The 21,078-nt window shown below is 35.9% G+C and overlaps 1 protein-coding gene across 1 annotated transcript in view; it reads left to right on the forward strand.

Moving 5' to 3' along the window:
- Positions 1-20,696, forward strand: part of CAPZA2 (capping actin protein of muscle Z-line subunit alpha 2) — a 32,075-nt gene extending 11,379 nt beyond the window's left edge. The window contains exons 2-10 of the mRNA XM_018080507.2: positions 3,937-4,000; positions 5,343-5,394; positions 6,086-6,149; positions 6,725-6,931; positions 8,148-8,227; positions 11,054-11,132; positions 14,636-14,707; positions 16,201-16,263; positions 17,174-20,696. Coding sequence (XP_017935996.1) covers positions 3,937-4,000; positions 5,343-5,394; positions 6,086-6,149; positions 6,725-6,931; positions 8,148-8,227; positions 11,054-11,132; positions 14,636-14,707; positions 16,201-16,263; positions 17,174-17,314 — 822 coding nt within the window. The 3' untranslated portion in view covers positions 17,315-20,696. The remainder of the gene's footprint in view (positions 1-3,936; positions 4,001-5,342; positions 5,395-6,085; positions 6,150-6,724; positions 6,932-8,147; positions 8,228-11,053; positions 11,133-14,635; positions 14,708-16,200; positions 16,264-17,173) is intronic.
- Positions 20,697-21,078: the final 382 nt, after the last annotated feature.

A 21,078-nucleotide genomic window follows, 5' to 3' on the forward strand; every position in this document is an offset into this window, starting at 1 on the left:
TCTGATAGACATGTTTTCTTAAAACAGTTTTCAGCAGAAAAGCTTCCTGTCTCAACTGGACTGAAGTGCAGTTGAGGTTTTTTGCTTGTCACTTTGTATTACAAGTTATGCACCTCTTGCTATATGTGCATTCTTAATTTATTTTTTTTTAGTTGTCCATAAACACCACATTTTATATGGACTGTCCCTTTGTTTTAATTGTGCTTCCCCAAGTGTTAGCTGAGCCAGAGGCTTTTTACTGGCAAAAGGGAGAGATTTTCATCTTGTTGGGGCTTATGGAAGTGCATTCATTTATCCTTCAGCATAGTCTGGTTTTGGAAAACAGAAGCCTCTTTTAGAGCATTAATTTCTGAAACAATTCAGTGGCAATAAAGCTGTAAGTGATTTTCCGTTGTAATGTGCTAAGTGAGACTACTGGATTTAATTCTTTTATATGGGCTCCCTGTATATATGAGTTGGGGAATTACAGCTTTTTCAGATAGTCATCACAGATAAGTTAATTTGGCTTAACTGCTGAAGCAAAGTTCATTACTTTTAAATTGGCTTCACAAAGGCAGGTTAGCAAAATGCAGTCTTAGCTGACAGATGCAATTTCTGAAGACACCTCAGGTTTTTTGCTTCTTGTAAGCATTAATATACTTTATACTTGATGAGATGTTCATTGCAAATTTGCATGATTGTGTTTTTGTTCTGTGAAAAGTGTCATCTATGAAGAATTATCACAGTGAAAAAATTCTTAGTGAGGCATTGAATTTACTAGTAAAATGTTCATTAAAAGTAATGTTTAGTTTGGTCTGTCCTGAAGAAGCATCTGTTACTGTTGAATGTTTTTGAATGAATATTACTTATACCATAGCTAATCTGACTGATAAGAATAATTTTTACTGATAGCGAAAAAAGAAGCAAAAGCAGTTTTACGTTACCAAAACAGTGAAAATGGGGTAGTATTCCAGTTTTAGTACAGACCTAATATCTCACCTTAGAGATGTTACCAGTTTAAAGCATGCGGTCATTCAGAGTACAGTTTGGGCACCCAAGTTTTGCTTATATAGCTTCTGGCAGCCCAAAATTGATGGACTTCTTATTTCAGGGCTCCAAATGTCTGTGAGTCTTGTTTTTCTGCTTGCCCAAAGCTAATCTGGCCTTGGCAGGGGTGAGCAGTCCTGTTCACCTGAAGTGTTCCTTCATCTAACTTTGAGCCAGGAGTCTGCTGCACTTTAGTCCAGTTGAGACGGGAAGATATTTTTACTGAAAGCACACAACTAAATACTTGCTCTTAAGTGTGAGGCCCAATCCCTGACTATTGATGGTTATTGGTATCAGCCACCAAGCCCCACACTGTCCCATCAGTGCGATCAGGGAGGAATCAGAAGGGTGAAAGTGAGAAAACTCGTAGGTTGAGATAAAGAGAGTTTAACAGAGAAAGCAAAAGCCATGCACAAAAGCAAAGCAAACCAAGGAATTAATTCACCACATCCCATAGACAGGCAGGTGTTCAGCCATGTCTGGGAGAGCAGGGCCCCATCATGTGTCACGGTGACTTTAGTAAGACAAACACCATCACTCCAAACATCTCCCCCTTCCTCCTCCTTCCCCCCCCCCACCTTTATATACCGAGCATGATGTCATATGGTATGGAATATCCCTTCAGTCAGTTGGGGTCACCTGTCTTGGCTGTGTCTTCTCCCTACATCCCATGGACCCCCAACTTCTTTGCCAGTGTGGCAGTACAAAAAGCAGAAAAGGCCTTGGCTCTGTGCAAATGCTATTCAGCAATAACAAAAACATCTCTATATTATCAGCCCTGTGTTCAGCACAAATCCAAAACACAGCCCCATACCAGCCACTGAGAAGAAAACCCCAGCCAAAACCACCACAGTTGGTCATTTTGTAAAATACCCTGATGATAGAATCTTGGAGCCAGTCTTCCCCTTCTCCTTCTTGAGTGCTTTAATAGTATCATAGGTTAGCTGTATTTCACATCCTTTATTTTTCTTTGGATTGAACATTGAGCTGAGTACAGTGCCCTGACTTCAGCGGGAGAGGTATGGAGTGTGCAGATTGGTGGTTGGGATAATCTTGCTAATGCAGATGAGTTCCTTTGGTTCAAAGGAGACAATCCAAGTCTCCTTTCTTCTTACCTGGGCAAGTGCTTTAATAAGTTGCCATAGAAGAAGATGCTCGTCTCTCTGTCTCTTTTGAGAAGAGTAAAGCCTGTTACATTTATCTCAGTATTATGCAAATTCATGTTTACATGGAAAGAAGAGTTCTGATGAGGACATTTGAGGTAGCAGATAAAGGCTGTCTGCAATCCAAAACGTTGCATTCAGGTTAGAAAGTTTGGAACTGACAGCTTTTCCATTTCCATTAGCAGCTCTAGTGGTGGTGTGCTGTTTGTGAGCTGAAAGCTGCCTAGGCTAGTCACTTGAGGTTTTAACACTGCTAGTGACGCAGCTGAGCACTCTGTCAGGGTACTCTAAGCTTGAGTCACCTCTCCTGGAGACTGAAACTTGGGCTGTGTCAAGAACCAGGGACCTGAGCACTGGCTGTGTTGCTGCTAGTAAAAGCTGTTTGCAAGTCAGTTCAAGAGCTTTAGCATGCTCAGACAGTTCTTTTGTAGTTTCAAATACATATAAATGTGTAAATGCAAAACATTCTTTGGTTATTTTTATATATTTGTTAATGGAGTATGGTGGTTCTCAAACACCTTAATTTCAAACAGTGCTCTCAGAGAGTGCAGACACTGAATCTCCCAGCTCTTTATTCCACAGAAATGTAATTGAAGGTGTTAGGAATGGGAACTATGATTCAAGTGGTATCCTGTATTTGAATAGCAACATCATATCAAGCATGCAAGAGAGCTTAGAGTGTCTGCTGAACTTGGATGACTGTAAAGTATGAAAGATAGGAACTTTTGTCAGGTGAAATTAGGAAACCAACATTTATTTAATTAGTTTCTATAATGGGTGCCCATAACAGTTTAAGGGGGAAAGAAGAATAAATGAAAGCAAGTCTGCTGAGTGCCATTCTGCAAATAGGTAATAGTTGAGAGGTTTTAAGTTCTTTCACATTAAAAAAGTATTTTTGTGTTCCTTTTGCAAGCACATGTATCTGTAGCTGTGCAGTGAACCAGGTCAGGGAATTGGTCTGAGGGGAAAAAAAGAGCAATAACCTTTCTGATTTTATTCACTGTGTTATTGTACAAGGGCTTGTGCAAGCAGGAGGGAGAAAGCCAGGGCAGGTGCACATACTTGTAGTGGAAATACTGGCTTATGCTGTGTTTTCTTTGCAAGAAGTTGTGGCTGAAGGCAATTGTTGGAGGACTTGCATTAATTAAGATCTCAAGGTGGTTTTTTTAAACTTTATCTGTTGATCCTGTGGCACTAAGAGGTCATAGGTAGATGCAGGTGAAATTACATGTTTTAGTGTCTATGCAGTGGTTTTAAACTTGTGTAGTTTATCAGTTACTGTCTAACTGTCACCTTTTGGAAAGTATAGAACCATAGGATGTGTAGTAAAATTAGAAGAGAGGCTTTGAAGATCAAGTGTATCTTCATCATGGTTTCTTGCTCTTCTGGACTGTGTATTGATTCCCAGGCATCCATGGACTGAAAGTTAAAGTAGATTGTGAATATATTATTGATCTTATGTGTTATATTCATCTTTTTCTTTTTGCGAATAATTACAAAACGTGAATGATTCAATTTCTCCATCTGCTTCCATCACATATAATCTCCTTTATTCTGTCTGAAGAGGTGGAACTTTATATTCTGTGTTTTTAATGAAGACAGGAAGTTAAAATAATCCGAACAAATATGTGAAACAGTGGGAGTTGAAAAATTTCATGTCTGGCTATTAAAATTACATAATGCATAATAGGTTTGAATAGGAACAAATACAAGTATATACAACTACATGATTGTTTTTGTATTTAAGGTGCGTATAGCGGCAAAATTCATAATTCATGCTCCTCCTGGGGAATTCAATGAGGTGTTCAATGGTGAGTATGTCTGCTCTGTCCTTTCACTTAAGGCATCTATATCCAAAATTGTATTGCTGATCACTCTCCTGAGTTTCATGTAGTTTACATAGTAGTAGCTCCCACACTGTAAGAGTTGGTTTTGTAGCTTGGCATAATAAGCTTTTCAGTCACAAGACAGCTTGAAGTTTAAATGTAAAAGGAAGAAAGTACTACTTTTCTTTCTGATGTAAGAACAAGCTTTCTCTCTGTTTTTAATCAGTCATGAATTAACAGGTGCTGGGGTTTTAATTTAGAAACCACATGTACTCTTTGATAAACGTCTTTGATAAACAACTATATTTTTCAACAGAAATTAAACTAGCTGAAATTAAAATGGTCTTTTTTTCTGTTTTAAGAAGGAATAGCATTACAAATACTTAACCTTGAATATACAGAGGACTACTGCCTAATGCCGCTTGTGGAAAGAATATTAATCTTCTCCAAACATTTCTGACCCTTAAGTTCTGGGTACACTTCATTTTACTGAATGTATTGGTAAACTGAAAGGAAATTTAAAATTAACTTGTCTCAACTCTTGTTGCCTGAACTTTACCTAAGATGTTACTTTTCTTTAAGAATTGTTGTGTTTGTCTGGCACCAAGATATGTGGGCATAGATATTGTATAAAAAGGCATGTGTTTTATAGCTGTGGTTTACAAATGTCTCTGAAGCTATTTAAATAAAGAAGTAAATTAGGTATACTAAACCTGTAGTTCAATGTCAGACAGGAGAGAGCTTAAATTTGTTAAAGAATGCAATTCTTTTACAAGTCTTGTTTTTGAGTTGAACTGTGACCAGCTGATTATTATTTAAACTTAACTAGTACTGCATTTGTGAAGTGAGCAGTCCTCTGACTAGTAGAGTGTCATTATGGAACAAGACCAAAATTGGTAAGGCTTAAAAAACAGTAAGTGCAACACATACCGTATAAGTGTCATCAGAATACAGTAACAACAATATAGTGTGAGGGATTTGGTATTATACATCTTTAAAGTGAACTTGTTAGAATTCTGTGCTGTTCTCATTCAGAACTTCTCTAAAAACTAGTTTGACAGATTCCTAGAGCTGTCACACACCCCGTCGAATATGGCTTATATCTGCTTACCAGATTGTGTTGGAAGAGATCCATTTCTATACCATTCTTTTCATTTTGTTCAGTCAAAATTATGAAATATGAAGCAATAAACTGCCTACCTAGTAATCTCAGTGGGTATAGAGTGGTTTGGGTTTTTTGCTTTGTACAGTCTGTTGACATTTGTTATGTGACTGAAACAAGTTTCTGAGTTAACTGTACTTTTATGTTGTAAATACCTCCTTTCAGATGTTCGGTTGCTGCTTAATAATGATAATCTTCTCAGGGAAGGAGCAGCGCAGTAAGTACCAGATGCCACATACTCAGTTGCATAAAAGCAAGATATTTTTTCAGTTAGACTTTCATAATCAGTAAGTGGTTTGTTTAAAAGATGTGTGCTTGGCAAGTAAAACTCTATTGTGTGTGTTGGGCATCTTTGATTAAGATTAAATTTTTGGCAGAGGAGAGATCTGTGTTGTATCCTAATGATTAGAGCGGCTGTTTTGGAAATGGATGACCTGGATTTTGGAATTACTCCTCACCTTCTTGGATTTTGTTTTCTATTTCTTAGTAGAAGTTACTAAACATCTTAGACCCTACTTTTATGTCAAAACATTATGCCTACTGTGTTTTATGCCAAAATTAATTTCATCTGTAAGAACAGAGATGTCTGGCTTAGTAAGTTGGATCCCAGTTGAATTTAAACTTTATCTCATCCTCCAGTTTTATGGGTTACTGTAAAACTTATGTGTTTGTCTACATCAGGTTAGTTTTGAACATATATCTTTGTGAAATGGTGTTTAGAATCTGTAATATGAGCACTGAGTGAACCAAGATGATTCCAAGAATCTGGGGCTGCTAGATAATAAAGAATTCATATTTTTTTATGCATCATTGCTCAGATTATTAGCTATTACTTAAATATCTTACAGCTCCTAAAGAAAAAGATTGTGCTTGATGCAGCCTTTTGTTGTTGTTTTTTTCTCTTGTAGTGCATTTGCACAGTACAACTTGGACCAGTTTACTCCAGTAAAAATTGACGGTTATGATGAACAGGTACGAATACAACTAAATACTTGCAGTCTTCCTTAAACTCTTAAAGATGTTCTGGTATTGGAACATTTCTTGGCAAGAAAATTAGAAGAAATGCATCTTCCCCACCAAAACATAGAGATTGTGCCCCTCCAGTAGTACCAGTTCCATAAGTTAATCACATAGGGGCAACTAAAAAAGTTGAAATTTCAGTCTGTGATGTTGGCTGAACAGTCAGATGTATTTTGGAGCTGTAAAAACTATTTGCTTCATCTTCAGTACTACAAGACATGAATTTATGTCTTGCATTGTTTGTTCCAGTAAGAGGGTAAGATTCAAATTTGTTTTCTGAGGCACTGTATCACATTAGTCTTCTCTCTTGCTATATGCATGTTTTGTATGCATAATAAAGTGTGAGTCTGGATGTGAGTAGGCTTCAGTTAAATGTTGGATATAATCAGATTGGGCATGGCATTTCTTTCCCTCTTTATTAAATAGCAAATGTTAATAACTAATTTTATAATTTAATAAATTTTATATAATATATATATATATATAAATGTAAATGTAAAATTTTAACTAAAAGTTTATTAACACAGGTTTTGATAACAGAACATGGTGATTTGGGAAATGGAAAATTTTTGGATCCCAAGAACAAGATTTCTTTTAAATTTGATCACTTAAGAAAGGAGGCTACTGATCCTAGACCCCACGAAGTTGAAAATGCCATAGAATCGTGGAGAAATTCAGTTGAAACAGCAATGAAAGCATATGTGAAGGAACACTATCCAAATGGTGTTTGCACAGTAAGTGCTAAATTACATAACCACTGTACCACTATAGATAGAAATAAATTTTAAAAAAGTAGCTATTTGTAAACCAGGAAGACAGCAATTTTGACTGTAAAGAACTTAGTCCTGTCAGGAATTCGTACAGGGAAATAAGGGAAGGCTTCAGAAGTTTAATATTTCAGCTACTGGATTATTAGTGGGTGGTTAGTAGTTACTACTGGTTATTAGCAGGTCATAGTGAAGACTTACCTCTCAGTTTTGAAGTATTTTTATTTAAATTTTGTAAAGCATTAAGATCTTCTGTGGACTACTGCAGGTTGATCCCACTGATCCTGGCTACCTGGCTGGTTGCTTGGGGTGGGGGGCGAGGGGGGAGGAAGGGGTTGGCAGGAGGGAGAGGAAATGCATGATACAAATGTCTGTCTTAACTTAGTTTACTGAAAACTGTCTTAGTAGAGCAAACTGTTTTCTCTCCATCATATCTCCTATATGTCAAAGTGCTGTATTCTTACCACCAGAATTGGAGATTCTTACGGCTTCTTAAAGTAAAACCTCTCAGTCTGGACTAAAATGGCATTCATTTGCCCTTACAAGCCCTATGACTATTTAAACCTCAGCAAACTGATCTACTGATAGCTGTCCTGTGCTTTATGTTGATGTGACAAAAAAATTGACTAGGGAAAAAAATCAGTTGCTGAATTGACAAAGTTGGATTGGATTCCCAGGCAGTCAGATGAGTTCCAGCTCCTGTAAAGGAAACCAGATTGGATGTTCATTGAGATAATATTTGGTAGTATTTGATTTTGGGGGATAAAGCAGAACAGAGGACCAAACTCACCTGTTTAGTCACCTTTTTGCTATTCTGTACAGGCTGAAATCATCATTTAAGTGTAGAATAACTGATGTTTGAAACCCAGCTGGTAATATATATATAGTCTCTGTAGTAACTGCTATAGGCTTAAAATTCCTATAGTTGCAGACAAATGAGTTCACATAAAATTCAGTTGTTTGACCTTCAGGTTTTCTAATCTTAGATTTTTCTGCTTAATAAACACTTTAATGTTTCATGTATGAAATATTATGTAAGAACCGTAGTGGTTATAAAATGAAATTTTACAGTTTAACAGTAGTAGAACCAGATAGCTCTAAGCAGTTTGAGCAAGATATACTGAAACCTGGACTCTGTTCTTTTTTTTACTTTTTTTACTCTTCTTGTTTTTTCTTAATTCAGGTGTATGGTAAAACAATTGATGGACAGCAAACCATTATTGCATGCATAGAGAGCCATCAGTTCCAAGCAAAAAATTTTTGGTAAGTTTCTGTATGGATGCACACAGAGTAAAATACAGCAAACTGATTAAGTGCCACATCACTGATAATCCTTAGTTCAGAGAAGAAGATAAGTATACATCTTGTATGTGACTTTTTTCTCCCTTCACCCCACTCCACATTTTTCTGCTAAAATTGTAGAAATCTTTTCCTTTGTGGTAAGTAAAATGTCAGACTGCACACCTGCATCTCCTTTGCAGAACTTTAAAAAATTCCATATGACACAGTTTATCACACTGGTACCAATACCATGGCTGTATTCCCTAAGGCAGTTGCTTTTGTGTGTGTTGCTTCCTTTGTGATTGACAGAATAAAACCAGCTCCTCCTGTTTTGAATGTCTTAGAGAAGTGACCAGAAATTATTTACAGTAGGATTTGAGTGATTAATTTTTGTGAGAGGTAGATAAAGATAATTTTGGATGAAATGAACTCTTACAAACTGCACATTTCTATTTTTTCTGGACTTGATTGATAGATGTTTTCCACAGTCTGGAGTGAACTTTGGATAGCACCTTACAGGAAACTGGCCAGAGTTTAGATAAATATCACAGTATCAGGAATGGGTTAAGGAGGTTATACCCTGAAGATAACTAATATATGCATCTGTCTGAAGAAATGTATTTGTTATTTTATTTGCTATTTTCCATCTGCTTGAAATTTATATTTAGTAATCCCATGGGTAATGACTGGACTGCAGAAATCTTTGTTTTCTAATGCTGAAGGTGGATATTACATATGCATAGTAATTTCACCATGTGTATATATCAGATAAATTATTTGCCCAGTACAGTGATTTTTATTGAATTGGTACAGCTAATAAGTTATTTTTCCTATTGGCTTAAACTTGACTAGTTAAGTCTGCATGTTTTACATCAATACAAAAAGTAACTTGAAATAATAATACTGATTTTCTTTTTAATTTGGAAGTGTGAATGAATTTTGATATTCCAAATAGTTACTTTAATATTATAGTCTTTAAAGAAGAGGGATAGATATGTAGCAACGTTGTATAAATGGAGAAAATGTTTCTTGGAAGTTTTCTTTATTAAAGTTATGGGTAAATATTTACCATGTTTCTAAGGGTTTTTCAGGGGGATAGTCAGACTCTAATTTTCATTCTTAGCGAGTTGTAATAATGCACATTGGTTTGGGGGATATGGGGATGGAGAAATGGATTCAAAGTTAACCAGGCTCCTCAGTGATGCAGCTGTATGTCTGGATATCCAGCCCAAGCTGCAGGCAGTATTTATCCTCAAGGTGTCCCAACTTCTTAGGCATTTGGAAGGCTGTCGACCCACCATGAGAGCAAGTTTGTTGGATGATAGAAAACCAATACATACCAAAGAAAAATACTCTATGATTATCTGAAATACTATCAATGTAGTAGGATAGATGGCTTATTAAAGAGTGTGGAAGAAAAGGAAGGATAGTTAGTCTCTTGCAAAACATCTGAAGTCAGTAGAGCTAAATAAAGTAATAACTTTGTTTTTACCTCAGAGCATTTCCTACAGAAAGGTCCTTCTGAACTTTAACTCCCTTTTTTTTTTTTTTTTTGGAAAGCATCTTAAGGGCAAGAAAGATATCCCAGACTGGAAACACTGTGGTCTTCTTAACTTCAAGGGACCACAAAGTGGCTGAGAAGCAAACAAATCTGTTAGCTAGCTATTGAATCCCAGGCATCTAAAAACTATACCTGAAGTGCAGTTCAGCACGTAAGCTTTCTCATAACCAATGGGTTAGTCTATAAGGCTACCAGTAGTATTGGTGTCACTGAGTTGGGCAACCTTTCAGTGTTTTTTCAGTGATGTCAACAAGCTTCTGAATTGCCTTAATCTGAATTTTCAGTGATAATTTGGAATTTGTCTGAAAAAATAACCAAATGCTTTATAGTTAAGTTATTGTTGTTTGTATCTAAGATGTGTCATTATATAGATTCATTAGTAACTGTTAATTTTAGCATTTTATCTCTTTCTCTCCCATTGTTGAATGCACTTGGAGCACTGGAACTTACACCTAACATTAGCAGGACTGGAACTCCTAGTATTAACTTTCTTTCCTTCTCTAAGTGCAAACACAGGAGGAATCAAGGAGAGCTGCCATGCATTCTTAATACAGCTTCAGTGTACTAACCTTCTAATCCACTAACCTCATAACTGAATAAAAAAATGTCTAGTCTACAGGAAAGAAATCAGGTGAAACTGCACTCTCCTCATGCTGTTTTCCAGATGTTTGAAACTCCCTTTAAGCATTTTGACAAGGATGCTGAATTTGTGGAAGAGAACTGGAAGGAAATAGTTGTCCTGGAAGGGAAATACTAGAAGAGCTGAAAGGCCTAGTTACAGCTCAGCATAGCAGAAGGTCTTGCTACTTGAATGTTCCTTCCATTCAAGTTTTTGATAGCCTGAGGTGAAGCATGACTTTGACTGATCCAACAAGTCATCCAGGTCCTGGAAACAAAATATTGACTGTAAATGCCTGGAAACAAAATATTGACTGTAAATACCTAATTAATGCTGAAAGATGGAAAGAACACTGGAGGCTTTAGGTATTTTCAGAAGTTAAGTCCTATTCTTAAAATATCCTTACTAATAAATCTCTTTGGTCCACACTGAAAACTGAGGTTAAATATTTTGAAAAACTATTCTGTTCTTCAGTGATAGAGGCTAAGTCTTTAGGGGAAGATTTCGTGCATGTGTAGTTGCACTGCAAATTTAATTCTCTGGTTTCCTTTGACTCTTAGTTGTATGTTGGGATTTTTTTCTTAACCAGTGGGGTGACATCCAATTTCTGTTTTATTGTTTTTTAAAGGAATGGCCGTTGGAGGTCAGAATGGAAGTTTACAATCACCCCTTCAACCACTCAAGTGGCTGGCATCTTGAAAATTCAGGTATGCTTATCTCAAACTGTGTCCTGGTCAGTAAAGTCTCCAGTTATTACCAAGGGAGACTCAGGCCAGTGTATTAAATATGTTAAGAGAATTTGGGTTCCCCGTAAGCAAAGCAGCAATTCAGTTACGTGTGAGTGACTTAATTGAATATTTACCTAATCCTTACAAACACAAAATATGTGTTTAATGTAATGATTCAGAAGACTTCAGAAGGTGTATTCACCTCAGCTGGGTATATACCTCTTTGGTTTCCTATTTCTTGAATTCACAGTGGGACAAGTCTTTCCTGAGGGTAGGCCCTCTCTGAAGTAGAACTTTTTTTTTTCATTTTAACTAATAATAGGGGTTTTTTCATGTTATCCTATTGTTCAGAACCTGTGGTTTCAGCAATTGCACTATCAGAAATTTTTTAATCTGGGCCTTCATTCAGAATTTGCTCTTCCTGTTGGCTTTAGGGCATTCAGAAAGGAGGAACTCGAAGCAGGCAGAAGTCTTGACACCAAAGGAAGTCTGACTGTCATGTGGTAGGCAGGGAGACTTCACTTCCTGGATTAGTTCTCTGGAATATGTATTCATACTTTGCAAGAGTTTATTAAAACAGTTCTGGGATCAAGGACTAGAATATTAGTGCAGTTTGACTATCAGCATAGTACTTTATTATGTTTTTTATAAGATATAAATCAAGTTCCCTTCTCCTACTCTTTTTGTGCCCCCATGAGGTTTGCTCATCCTTACTGATCAGTGATGATTTCAGAAGGAAGATGCAAAGGGATGTTTTTCTAGCCATAGCCTGAGGCTAGGATGATGTTTTAGGATGTGGTAGCTGTGTTCAGATCCACCCAAGCAAGGGAACCTGAATCTAACTTCCCATTCTGAGGCAAATTCCATAACATTTGTAATGACAGTCAAAATCTGGGCACCCATTATTATGTTGTCGGATCACAACGGTCATAGTATCCAGCACCTTAAGTAACTTCTAGGCTTCTCAAGACTTTGTCACTTAAATTCAGCTTGCAGCAAAACAGGCATTTTCTGCACAGCACACACTTTTGATTAAATGTCTTCAGAGGTTTTCCAGAACACGGAGGCAGGTGTCTACCTAATTCTATAAAAGATTAGCCCAGTAGCCTAGAAAATAGTTTAACCAAGAAACTTAAGTTCTAATCAGCTTTTCAATTTGGGCACCAACTGATTTTGTCTTTTGTTACTCTTTCACATAATAAATCAAGTAATTATTTACATTCATTAAAGTCTGTGTTCTGGAGAGCAATGAGACGTTCTACTTTTATTGCTTGTATAGGAAATAGTTGTTTCACCAAGAAATTTTGAACTCACTTTCAAATTTTTGCAAATTGTGTACAATTTCTTCAATGTATGTGGAAGTGCTCCCTTCATCTCTCAAAACAAACAAGTAAAAAAGGTGCTTTAATTTTTTTTTAAGGAGCAAAATAATCTTCTAGAATATCAACTCCCTAAAACATGAGTGAAATTTGTGTAATTTCAGTGTTGTTTGCAAAATCTTTGACAGCAATATGCCATTGCCCTGTTTCTGATAAGGCCTTTTATGAATAAGTTGGGGGAAATTGCAGCATCACGGGCGTCTTCAGCATTTCTAAGATCACTTGCACAATTTCTTCTTTTTTTTATTTCTCTTAATAAATTCTAATACAGGAAATTATCAGTTGTGAATCTCTTCCATTGTTTAATTTTCTTTTTGTTCTGTATGTAAGGGGAAAGGTAACAGCAGAACTTTTTACTAAAACTAAGTCCTTCTGGTGCTTAATGTGTTCAAACTGTGCATGGAAAACTAAGTGTACTGGTTACTAATTTTACCTCTTAGATAATTTGTTATTCACATCCCTCCTAATTTAACCTTTCCAAGAGGTTCTGTTCATAAACATCCTCCTTCTTGTAGTCTTCTGAACCCAGACCTAGCATTCTAGAAAGATGTCAGTAGGGAGGTGTAGTACAGAACACTTATGTCCCATATTTAGTTTAAGATATAACACATCCCAGAATAAGATTTAACTCTTCATCCCTGTTAAGATTTTAGGCCTGTTTGCCAAGAATGTGATTCAGTGACAGATAGGATGTTTGTGCTGGGGTTGGCCTGAGAGCACAGAGGAGGTGTGGGCCCCTGCAGTGGATTGTCATGGACAAGACGGGAGATTTATATTTCTTTGGGTTTTGCCATTTAATTGGGATTTCTTAAAATTTTGCACTGATTAAGCACTTCTCATCTCTTAGGAATTGGATTGAAAAAGGTTGGCAGAAGTTTCACCCAGCAATGTTTGATTTGAAAAGAAACTTATTTTGTGGTTAGGTTGATACCTTTTGTTGCAAAACAAGTATTTGACGATAAGCAAAATAATCATGTAAGATGAATCATAGGAAATTTTTCTCATATAGGAAACCTTTCTTTTGCAATGGTATTACAGCTCTCTTACTACGTGTCATGTTTTTTTCATTGTTATTTATAAAGCTGAGAGTCTTTTGCAATATCATCACAATGCATATGAAATTACACTATTGTGCATTAATCTCAAAATTAAAATGTTGTCTTGTCTAATAGGGTGAGACACATGTTTCATTTTCTCATAATGTCAGCTATATTAACTACCTTGACTTTATCAAAATTGTAAGAAAATCTTTAAAGATACTTGTTTAAATGTCGGTGACCTGCATAACTCTTCTATATCAATTATTGTGAATGATTACATGTAATTTTATATATCCTTCCTAGTTTTTAAGTTTTCCAACAGTTGCATTAGGAACTAAATGTTTTCAAATCCTTCCCAACTGAATTTAAAAGTACTAAAGTTAGCTTGGGGTAGAGTTTTACTGGTCTCCTCCTGCAAAATAATCAAGGAAGCTGTTCTGTAGATACAATGTTTCAAGAGTAAATAGATATTATCCTGCTTTGCAATCTAACCTTAGCAAACTTTGTTCCAAAGAACTCCCTTGTCTAGATAAATACCAGCTTTTGTTATGAGCCATATCTAATAGAGGAAAATATCAAACCCAGGCAGATCTAGAAAGGGAAGCCTAATGTTGCACTGTCCTTAGGAAACAATTTGGGGGAAGCAGAACAACTTCACAGTGTCCTGAAACCTTGCCAAAACTATTCTAATTTTAAATATATCTTCACCATTTACAGTAGTCAGGTCTGTTCATTTCAGGCGTTTCTAGTAGGGTCACATAAATTGTATGTTGTCATCTTCATGATGTTAATCAAAACCTAAACTTCTTTGTATGAAATACTGCATAAGGCACATCAACACAAAAATGTTTCCAGAGTATCCTCTTTAGTAATCCCCCTCAAAAATAGTAAATTCTACAATATTTTGGTTTTCCTATTTGCTTTTGTTCTGTAACATTTTATATGCCGTTTTGGTTCATTTGTATAGGTTTGTTACGATGATAAATAACACAATACTTTGATTTTCCTGTATGTTGTTGTTCTGTAACATTAAATGCAAGTTTTTTTGTTTAATTGTCTGTAGGTTCACTATTATGAAGATGGTAATGTTCAGCTGGTGAGCCATAAAGACATACAAGATTCTCTAACAGTGTCTGTAAGTGAACTTTAAGGACCTTAAAGGGTATATTGAATAATTTAAAAATAAAAGCAATCTTAAAAAAAGCTCAGAAGTTTGGAGGCAAGTTTGTTCTTCTGCATGCTTGGGAATTAATGTTTTAATTTACAAATATTCTGCATGTGATATTTACTGCTTTTACCTAATATGTAGTTAGTGTTTAAAAAAAGTAAAAAAAAGATAAAATTAATGTATGCTTGCATGTGGCTTGTATAAGTTAAAATAACTTTGATATTAAAGCTTTAACTAGCTTGCTGTCAGTCTTTCTGCACTTTTGTTGTATTTAAACTTTTGTCTGCTGAGTGACCTATAGAATTAATTTTGGAATATGAGGGAGGTTTGAGTTATAATAACTGACTTTAGTAGGAGATTGCCTCCTTTGCTTGCTAGGAGAAGACCACTATGCTAAAAATAGTAAACAAATGATACCAGTTCAGAAGTAGTGGTAGGTATTCTCTTCATTTTCTCCCTCTCTGTAGCTGGTGCTGTCAGCCTCTTGCTTTTCTGTACAAAAGCCCTTTCACAGATGGTTCAGCTTGAGAAGCATAACACACTTTATATTTAAAGCATCATCTTTTTCGACTTCTTTCCAAATGGATCATTATAGTAATGAGGAGCAAACAGTAGAAATAAAAATTGCTTGGAAATAGTGCCAGATGTACTTTTTAAGGGCTGATAGTGTTGCAGCATGAACAACTACTGCTTTTGAAATAATGTGTTTATAATTGTGTTTATAAACAGTAAAATTTTCTGTTGGAGTGTTTTTTAATAAAACTTAAGCCAGTGAGGTTAAACTGGCAAAGAGAAGTTGTAAAAGTGAACAGTAGAAGTATTTTAATGATAATGACTAGCAGTAACCGATTTGGCTCAAAAGCTCAATTCATCAATAAAGAACATTGTTTATTAATACAAAGTGAGGCTTGTTGGCTTTTCAGTTGCAATAGCACCATAAAGAATGGGGGATTGTGGTGCCAACTGATAACACTTCTGGAGCAGTAGATATAAAATTACTTTTGACTCCCTGAGCAAAGGGATCTGTTTAGTCTTTCATTCATATAAGAGTTATTTCAGGGAAGATTATGTGGATGCAGTTCTCCTTTCAATAGCTTTTGCTTCACTTTCTGTTGGGAAGAAATTTAATTCTGTTTTGCAGTTCAGTAAAGCAGCAGAAGACTGATGAGCAGGAAAACATCTTTTACATAACTTTGCTAGAACAAAAGCAAGTATGCTGCTGGTTACAGATTTTTAACCTTGGCTTTGAGCTTTATAGAGGGCAGAGGCTGTACAAGTTCCTATTTCACACAGAAGAAATGGTAGGTAGATTGACCTACCAGGTAGGTAGGAGTCTCAATGGCTTCTCTTTTTTGTTGTTGCAGAGAAGCCATTTTATACCATCAACAGGCACAACTGAAATAAATAAGGTGTAAATAATTTTGCTGTATATCCGACTAATTCAAATGCTTTTTTCCTAGAATGAAGCCCAGACAGCGAAGGAATTTATAAAAATCGTAGAGGCTGCAGAAAATGAATATCAGGTATGTTGGAAACAAATGCTGTATCCTTACTCATAGTTATAGCATTACCATATACTTAGCCAAAGCTAGTATTCTGTAACTGGCAAGCTTTTGATATTAAGATAATGCAGTTCCATATAAATAGATAACATGCTGCTGTTAACTCTGTCTTGCCTTTCCATACCTTTTAGGGATTGTGCTCACCTACTTAACATTACAGTAGAAGTAATTTTTTGAGAGCAGAAAAGCTATTAGCAGGATCAAATATCAGCAATTCTGATCTGTTTAAGCATTAGTGCATTCCCTAAGTGGAATTTTTGTACAGATTCTGTTCAGAGGCTACTCTGTTGGACAATATTGCTAAATATGATTAGGCATTACCCATTTCAATTAGTCATTTCAAAGTTAGAAAAGTGTAACTGTTCTGGATACCCTCTGCAGAAGTGGATAGACGTTCATTCAGGTCTTGAACATAAGGTAAATTTAGACACCATGTTCTGTCAGCTTGAAAAAAAATACTCTTTAATAAAGAATTTTTAAATAGGTATAGTATGCATTAAATTCAAGTTCATACAATGTTGTGGACCGGCTTTACCACCCTCCTAGGAAAAACAGTTGGGAGACTTTGGTGTCTGGAATTACTGATGTATGCGCTAACCCTGATCAGCACTTTATTCATGCTGCTGATTAACCACACTGGTTTGCTGAAACACCTTGGCTATGGCCAGGTTTATTACATGTCTCACTAATTTTCTTCACATAGTTTCAATCTATATCTAACAACTTTCCTTCATAAAATATTATTTTAATTTAGCATGTTTTTATTAAGCCTGTTTAAGAGGTAGCAGGCTTCTCAATCATTTAATGTTTATATAGCGTCCTAGTTCTGTTCTTCATGTGTCTTTGTTTTGTATGACTTTGTGTTTAACAGACTGCTATCAGTGAGAATTATCAGACTATGTCCGACACTACTTTCAAGGCCTTACGTCGACAGTTGCCAGTTACCCGCACCAAGATTGACTGGAACAAGATCCTTAGCTATAAGATTGGAAAAGAGATGCAGAATGCTTAGTGAACATTGCATGACTGGATCGTTTTAGTGTCCTTGTATACAAATAAAAATTATTACAAAAAGTATTTGGAACTGTCAGATCACCCAGTCAGCATGGGCTTTTGCCATTGAAAATCACTGTAAGTAGTTTGGTTAGAGCATAAAGCTTAGCTAATTGACTTTTTTCCTTTTTCCTTCCTTTCAGAGGGTTGCAACTTCAGTATAGCTGAGTATCTTCCTTTAGAGTCTCTGTTGTACCTTTATTTTTTTATAATGAAGAGACCATGCCTTTAGTTTTCAATTACACGTTAAGAACAGTTTGGAAAAATATTTTTGCATATGATAACCCTTTCTCTTGCTTTCATGTGAAATGGACAACTTCCAAAATTTGCTGGGTTCCTTGTGGAGATCAGTAACGTGCATTTCTAGGTCAAGGTCAACATGGAGTTCGCCATAGGTGCTGTTGTAGAAATCGTCTGTCCTTTCATTTTATGTAAAATTGGGAAAAGCATTTTCTGTATCATTTAAACCTGTCAGAAGACTTACCTAGCTAGCTCCATGGTAGCTAATTATTTTTTTTAAAGAAAAGGCCAAGGTCTAATGCTGTTTTAAGATTTTGAAATTAAATAAAAGTACTTACTCCAGAAATGCATTTAATGCTTTGTTCTGACAATTACTTAAATGAACTCAAACTCCATCTGCCCTCGAGCTTTTTTATCATAAAGCTACAAATGTATTATAACAAGGCATATTGTAATATATATAATCCTGTACTCATTACTATGTCTGTTTATTTTTTCTTGGATTGAAATGTACTAAAATTCAATGTGACATTAAAACGCAAATTTTCTATTTATTTGAGTATCAGATTCCTTCCTGATATAGCCTGGTTTTGGTGTTTCTAAACATTTTTAAAATTCTGCTTAAAACAGCCACAAACTGGTGTATTTGGAGATTGTAATATTATCAGTTGTTTCCATCTGCATTTAAGAAACATCTGCGCATGGAAGTCTACTTAAAACAGGTATCTTTTAGCTTCAGATTGGCTACAGAGGATGGAAGAAATTACAAGACCAAAAATTAATACATGTGTCTGGAGAATACCTTCCTTGATGTATCTCATATTGAAAATGGATGTCAGGTATCTAAAAACACAGACTCCATTACAAATGCTATATAGCACTTCTATGAAATGCATAACTTTCATTTTAATTGGATAAAAATTTGTTCTACAATATGCTACATACTTATATGCTCATGATGGAAAATTAAAAAGCTTTTTTATTTTTGAGAAGGCAAGTATTCATGCTCACTCCTAAACAGTAAAGCTTACACAAAGGTTTTATGTCTTTGTTTACAGCATGATTTAATTAACTACCTTTAACTCAAGTTACAGCATAGCAAGAGAAAGAGTCTAGACTTGGTACTGAGTATAAAAAAGTACACACGAAGTAGTTTGCTGTTTGAATTGTAATAGCAATACCCCAATATTCTGTTCTTCAGTGCTCTCTTAAACAGGGGTATAGAAATTCCACTGCTACTTTACAGTACTAAACTGTATAGTAGAAGAATGGGATTTGTTCTACCACAGTCTTCCTGGAGAGTTGCTCTCTCAACTGTCTTTGTATATAAGCTACTGAACTGTGATGTTCTTTTAAAATCAGCTTATAAACATTGTATGTGAGCCAATAACAAATGCTGAGTCATTGTCAAGTCAGTCTGTCAGTCTTAACCAAGATCTAAATACAAACCTTCTTCAAAGAATTTCTTCCAACATATTTGAGAACAAGCTAAACAGCAGTGAATGGACAATTGGGAGAACTGTTAATGGGCAACAATGGTGCAAATAACTTTTCTAGCTGTTTAGAATGTTGTGTATGACCAGAATCAGCACTGGCTAAAAGTCAGAATGCTATTTTTCTTACCTGAAATAAAAAAACTACTTTTAAATATATTCCTAATAAAGAGGTATTTTACTGTGAAGTACTCTATTACTGTATTTCCCTGTTTATTCAGTCCTGTGATAGTCTTAATTCCTTATCTTGAAAGAATAGCATCCTTCAGGTTCAATTCTACCAGTTGGATGACAAAGTAGATTTGTATTACTTATATTTTTTCTTGTTGTGGTAATTCTTAGTCTGTGAGTTAACTTTACAGCTGGAGCATCAAATTTATTAAGTTATAGCTTCAATAAATCCATGTCTAAGTAAATAAACTATTCTCTTACTTTTTCAAAATGGTGTTGTATCATATTTAGGGCGTAACGCCTCTGCAGATGAAGCTGACCTGACTCTCAGCTGAGGCACATGGCATATTCAGAATGCTTGATTTCTGTCAAGATTTTGGATGTCACTTGCACTTTTTTTGTTTCTATCCCTACCCCTTTTAAATTGGAGAACTTCAGAGCTTGCTTGTTAGTCTTTAGGGTATTTTGTGTAGGTAAAGCACTTTCTCTGAGAAATTTTGCTATGGCAATTGTCTTAATGTGAATTACTACTTGTTTATATTCTATTTTTAAATATAAATACAAGCTTTGTATTGTTGAATGTTGATGTAATAGACATTATAGCTTGTAAAATGGACTTGTACGATGCTTGCATTTTTGAAGTGTATTACATCTTATGCATCCTAGTGCCCCTTTATATGAAGGAATTTTTAACTTCTGCAAGTGAGCAATTGTTCTTTATGAACATCTGCAACAGGAGCAGCAATTCTGCTTTTGGTTTCTCCTGAGCAGCCCCTTTTTGTATGACTGTCTTCAAATTCATTGTCATTTTGATCACATCATTACTACTTCTTATGCTCTACATGCTGATAACAATTCTGCCATCTGGCTCTATTGGGAACACTGCAATGCAGTTCATTGGGAAGTGGTCATTCAGCCCTGGGTTAAAAGCATTGTGTGAGACCCAGCATCCCAATAGATGTGGTTTCTGTAGGGGATGGCTCCAGCTGCATCTACAGCAGCAATGTAGTTTGTGCAGTTTGGGAGCAAATCCCTCTCTCATCTTCACTTGCCCCAGACTGGTTTGGCTGCCAAAGCCATTTTGGGATGCTTGAGTTCACTTACTTTTGGAGAACTTGGAACTGGGCTCTCCAGCTCTGAATGGTGGCCCAAGTCAATAGCAGTGGTTTCTTTCAGGCAGCTTGAAACCACCTATGTGTTGAGGATGTCTGAAGCATCAGACTAAACCTGGCCTTCAAATTTCCAGACTCTATATACCATGGGTATAGAAGTTTACATCAACTGTTTGATTCTGTGGATTCACTTCTATCGTATTGAATCACCTGCGGACACAGGCATGGCTTCTGCTACATTTGTTGACTGGAAAGACTGAAATTGTTCTTCATCTGATGCAACTGTAAACTAGGTTTAGATTAAACTTACTTTGTTCGTAACCTTGAAGTGTCAATTTTTGTGTGACAGTTACAACTCTAAATTTTATTTTAAGGGGAAAATTGCATCAGATTTTAACCAAAAAAAGTCAATTTTTCTCTCTCATCTAAAAGAAAGGAACTTGAATATGCACTTTATTCCTTCTGTGAAAATGAATGCTTAGTACTTGGTAGGTTCTCTTATTAGCAATATTTTCCACTGCTGCTGTGATTGGCTTACCTGTAAGAGGTATTGCTCAGCATAATGTTAGCCATGTGCTCATCAGAAGAAAGAGTGGTAATTGTTGCCTTTAAGGATGTATTCTGTAAACACATTCAGACTTCACTGTGCATCTTTTCTTTGTAAATCAATAAAGTTGTGCAGGGGCAAATGTGTCAGGTTTCTTCCT

Source organism: Manacus vitellinus, unplaced genomic scaffold (genome assembly GCF_001715985.3).
Source record: "Manacus vitellinus isolate BGI_N305 unplaced genomic scaffold, ASM171598v3 scaffold_5_pilon, whole genome shotgun sequence".
In the NCBI taxonomy this organism is placed as follows: Eukaryota; Metazoa; Chordata; class Aves; order Passeriformes; family Pipridae; genus Manacus; species Manacus vitellinus.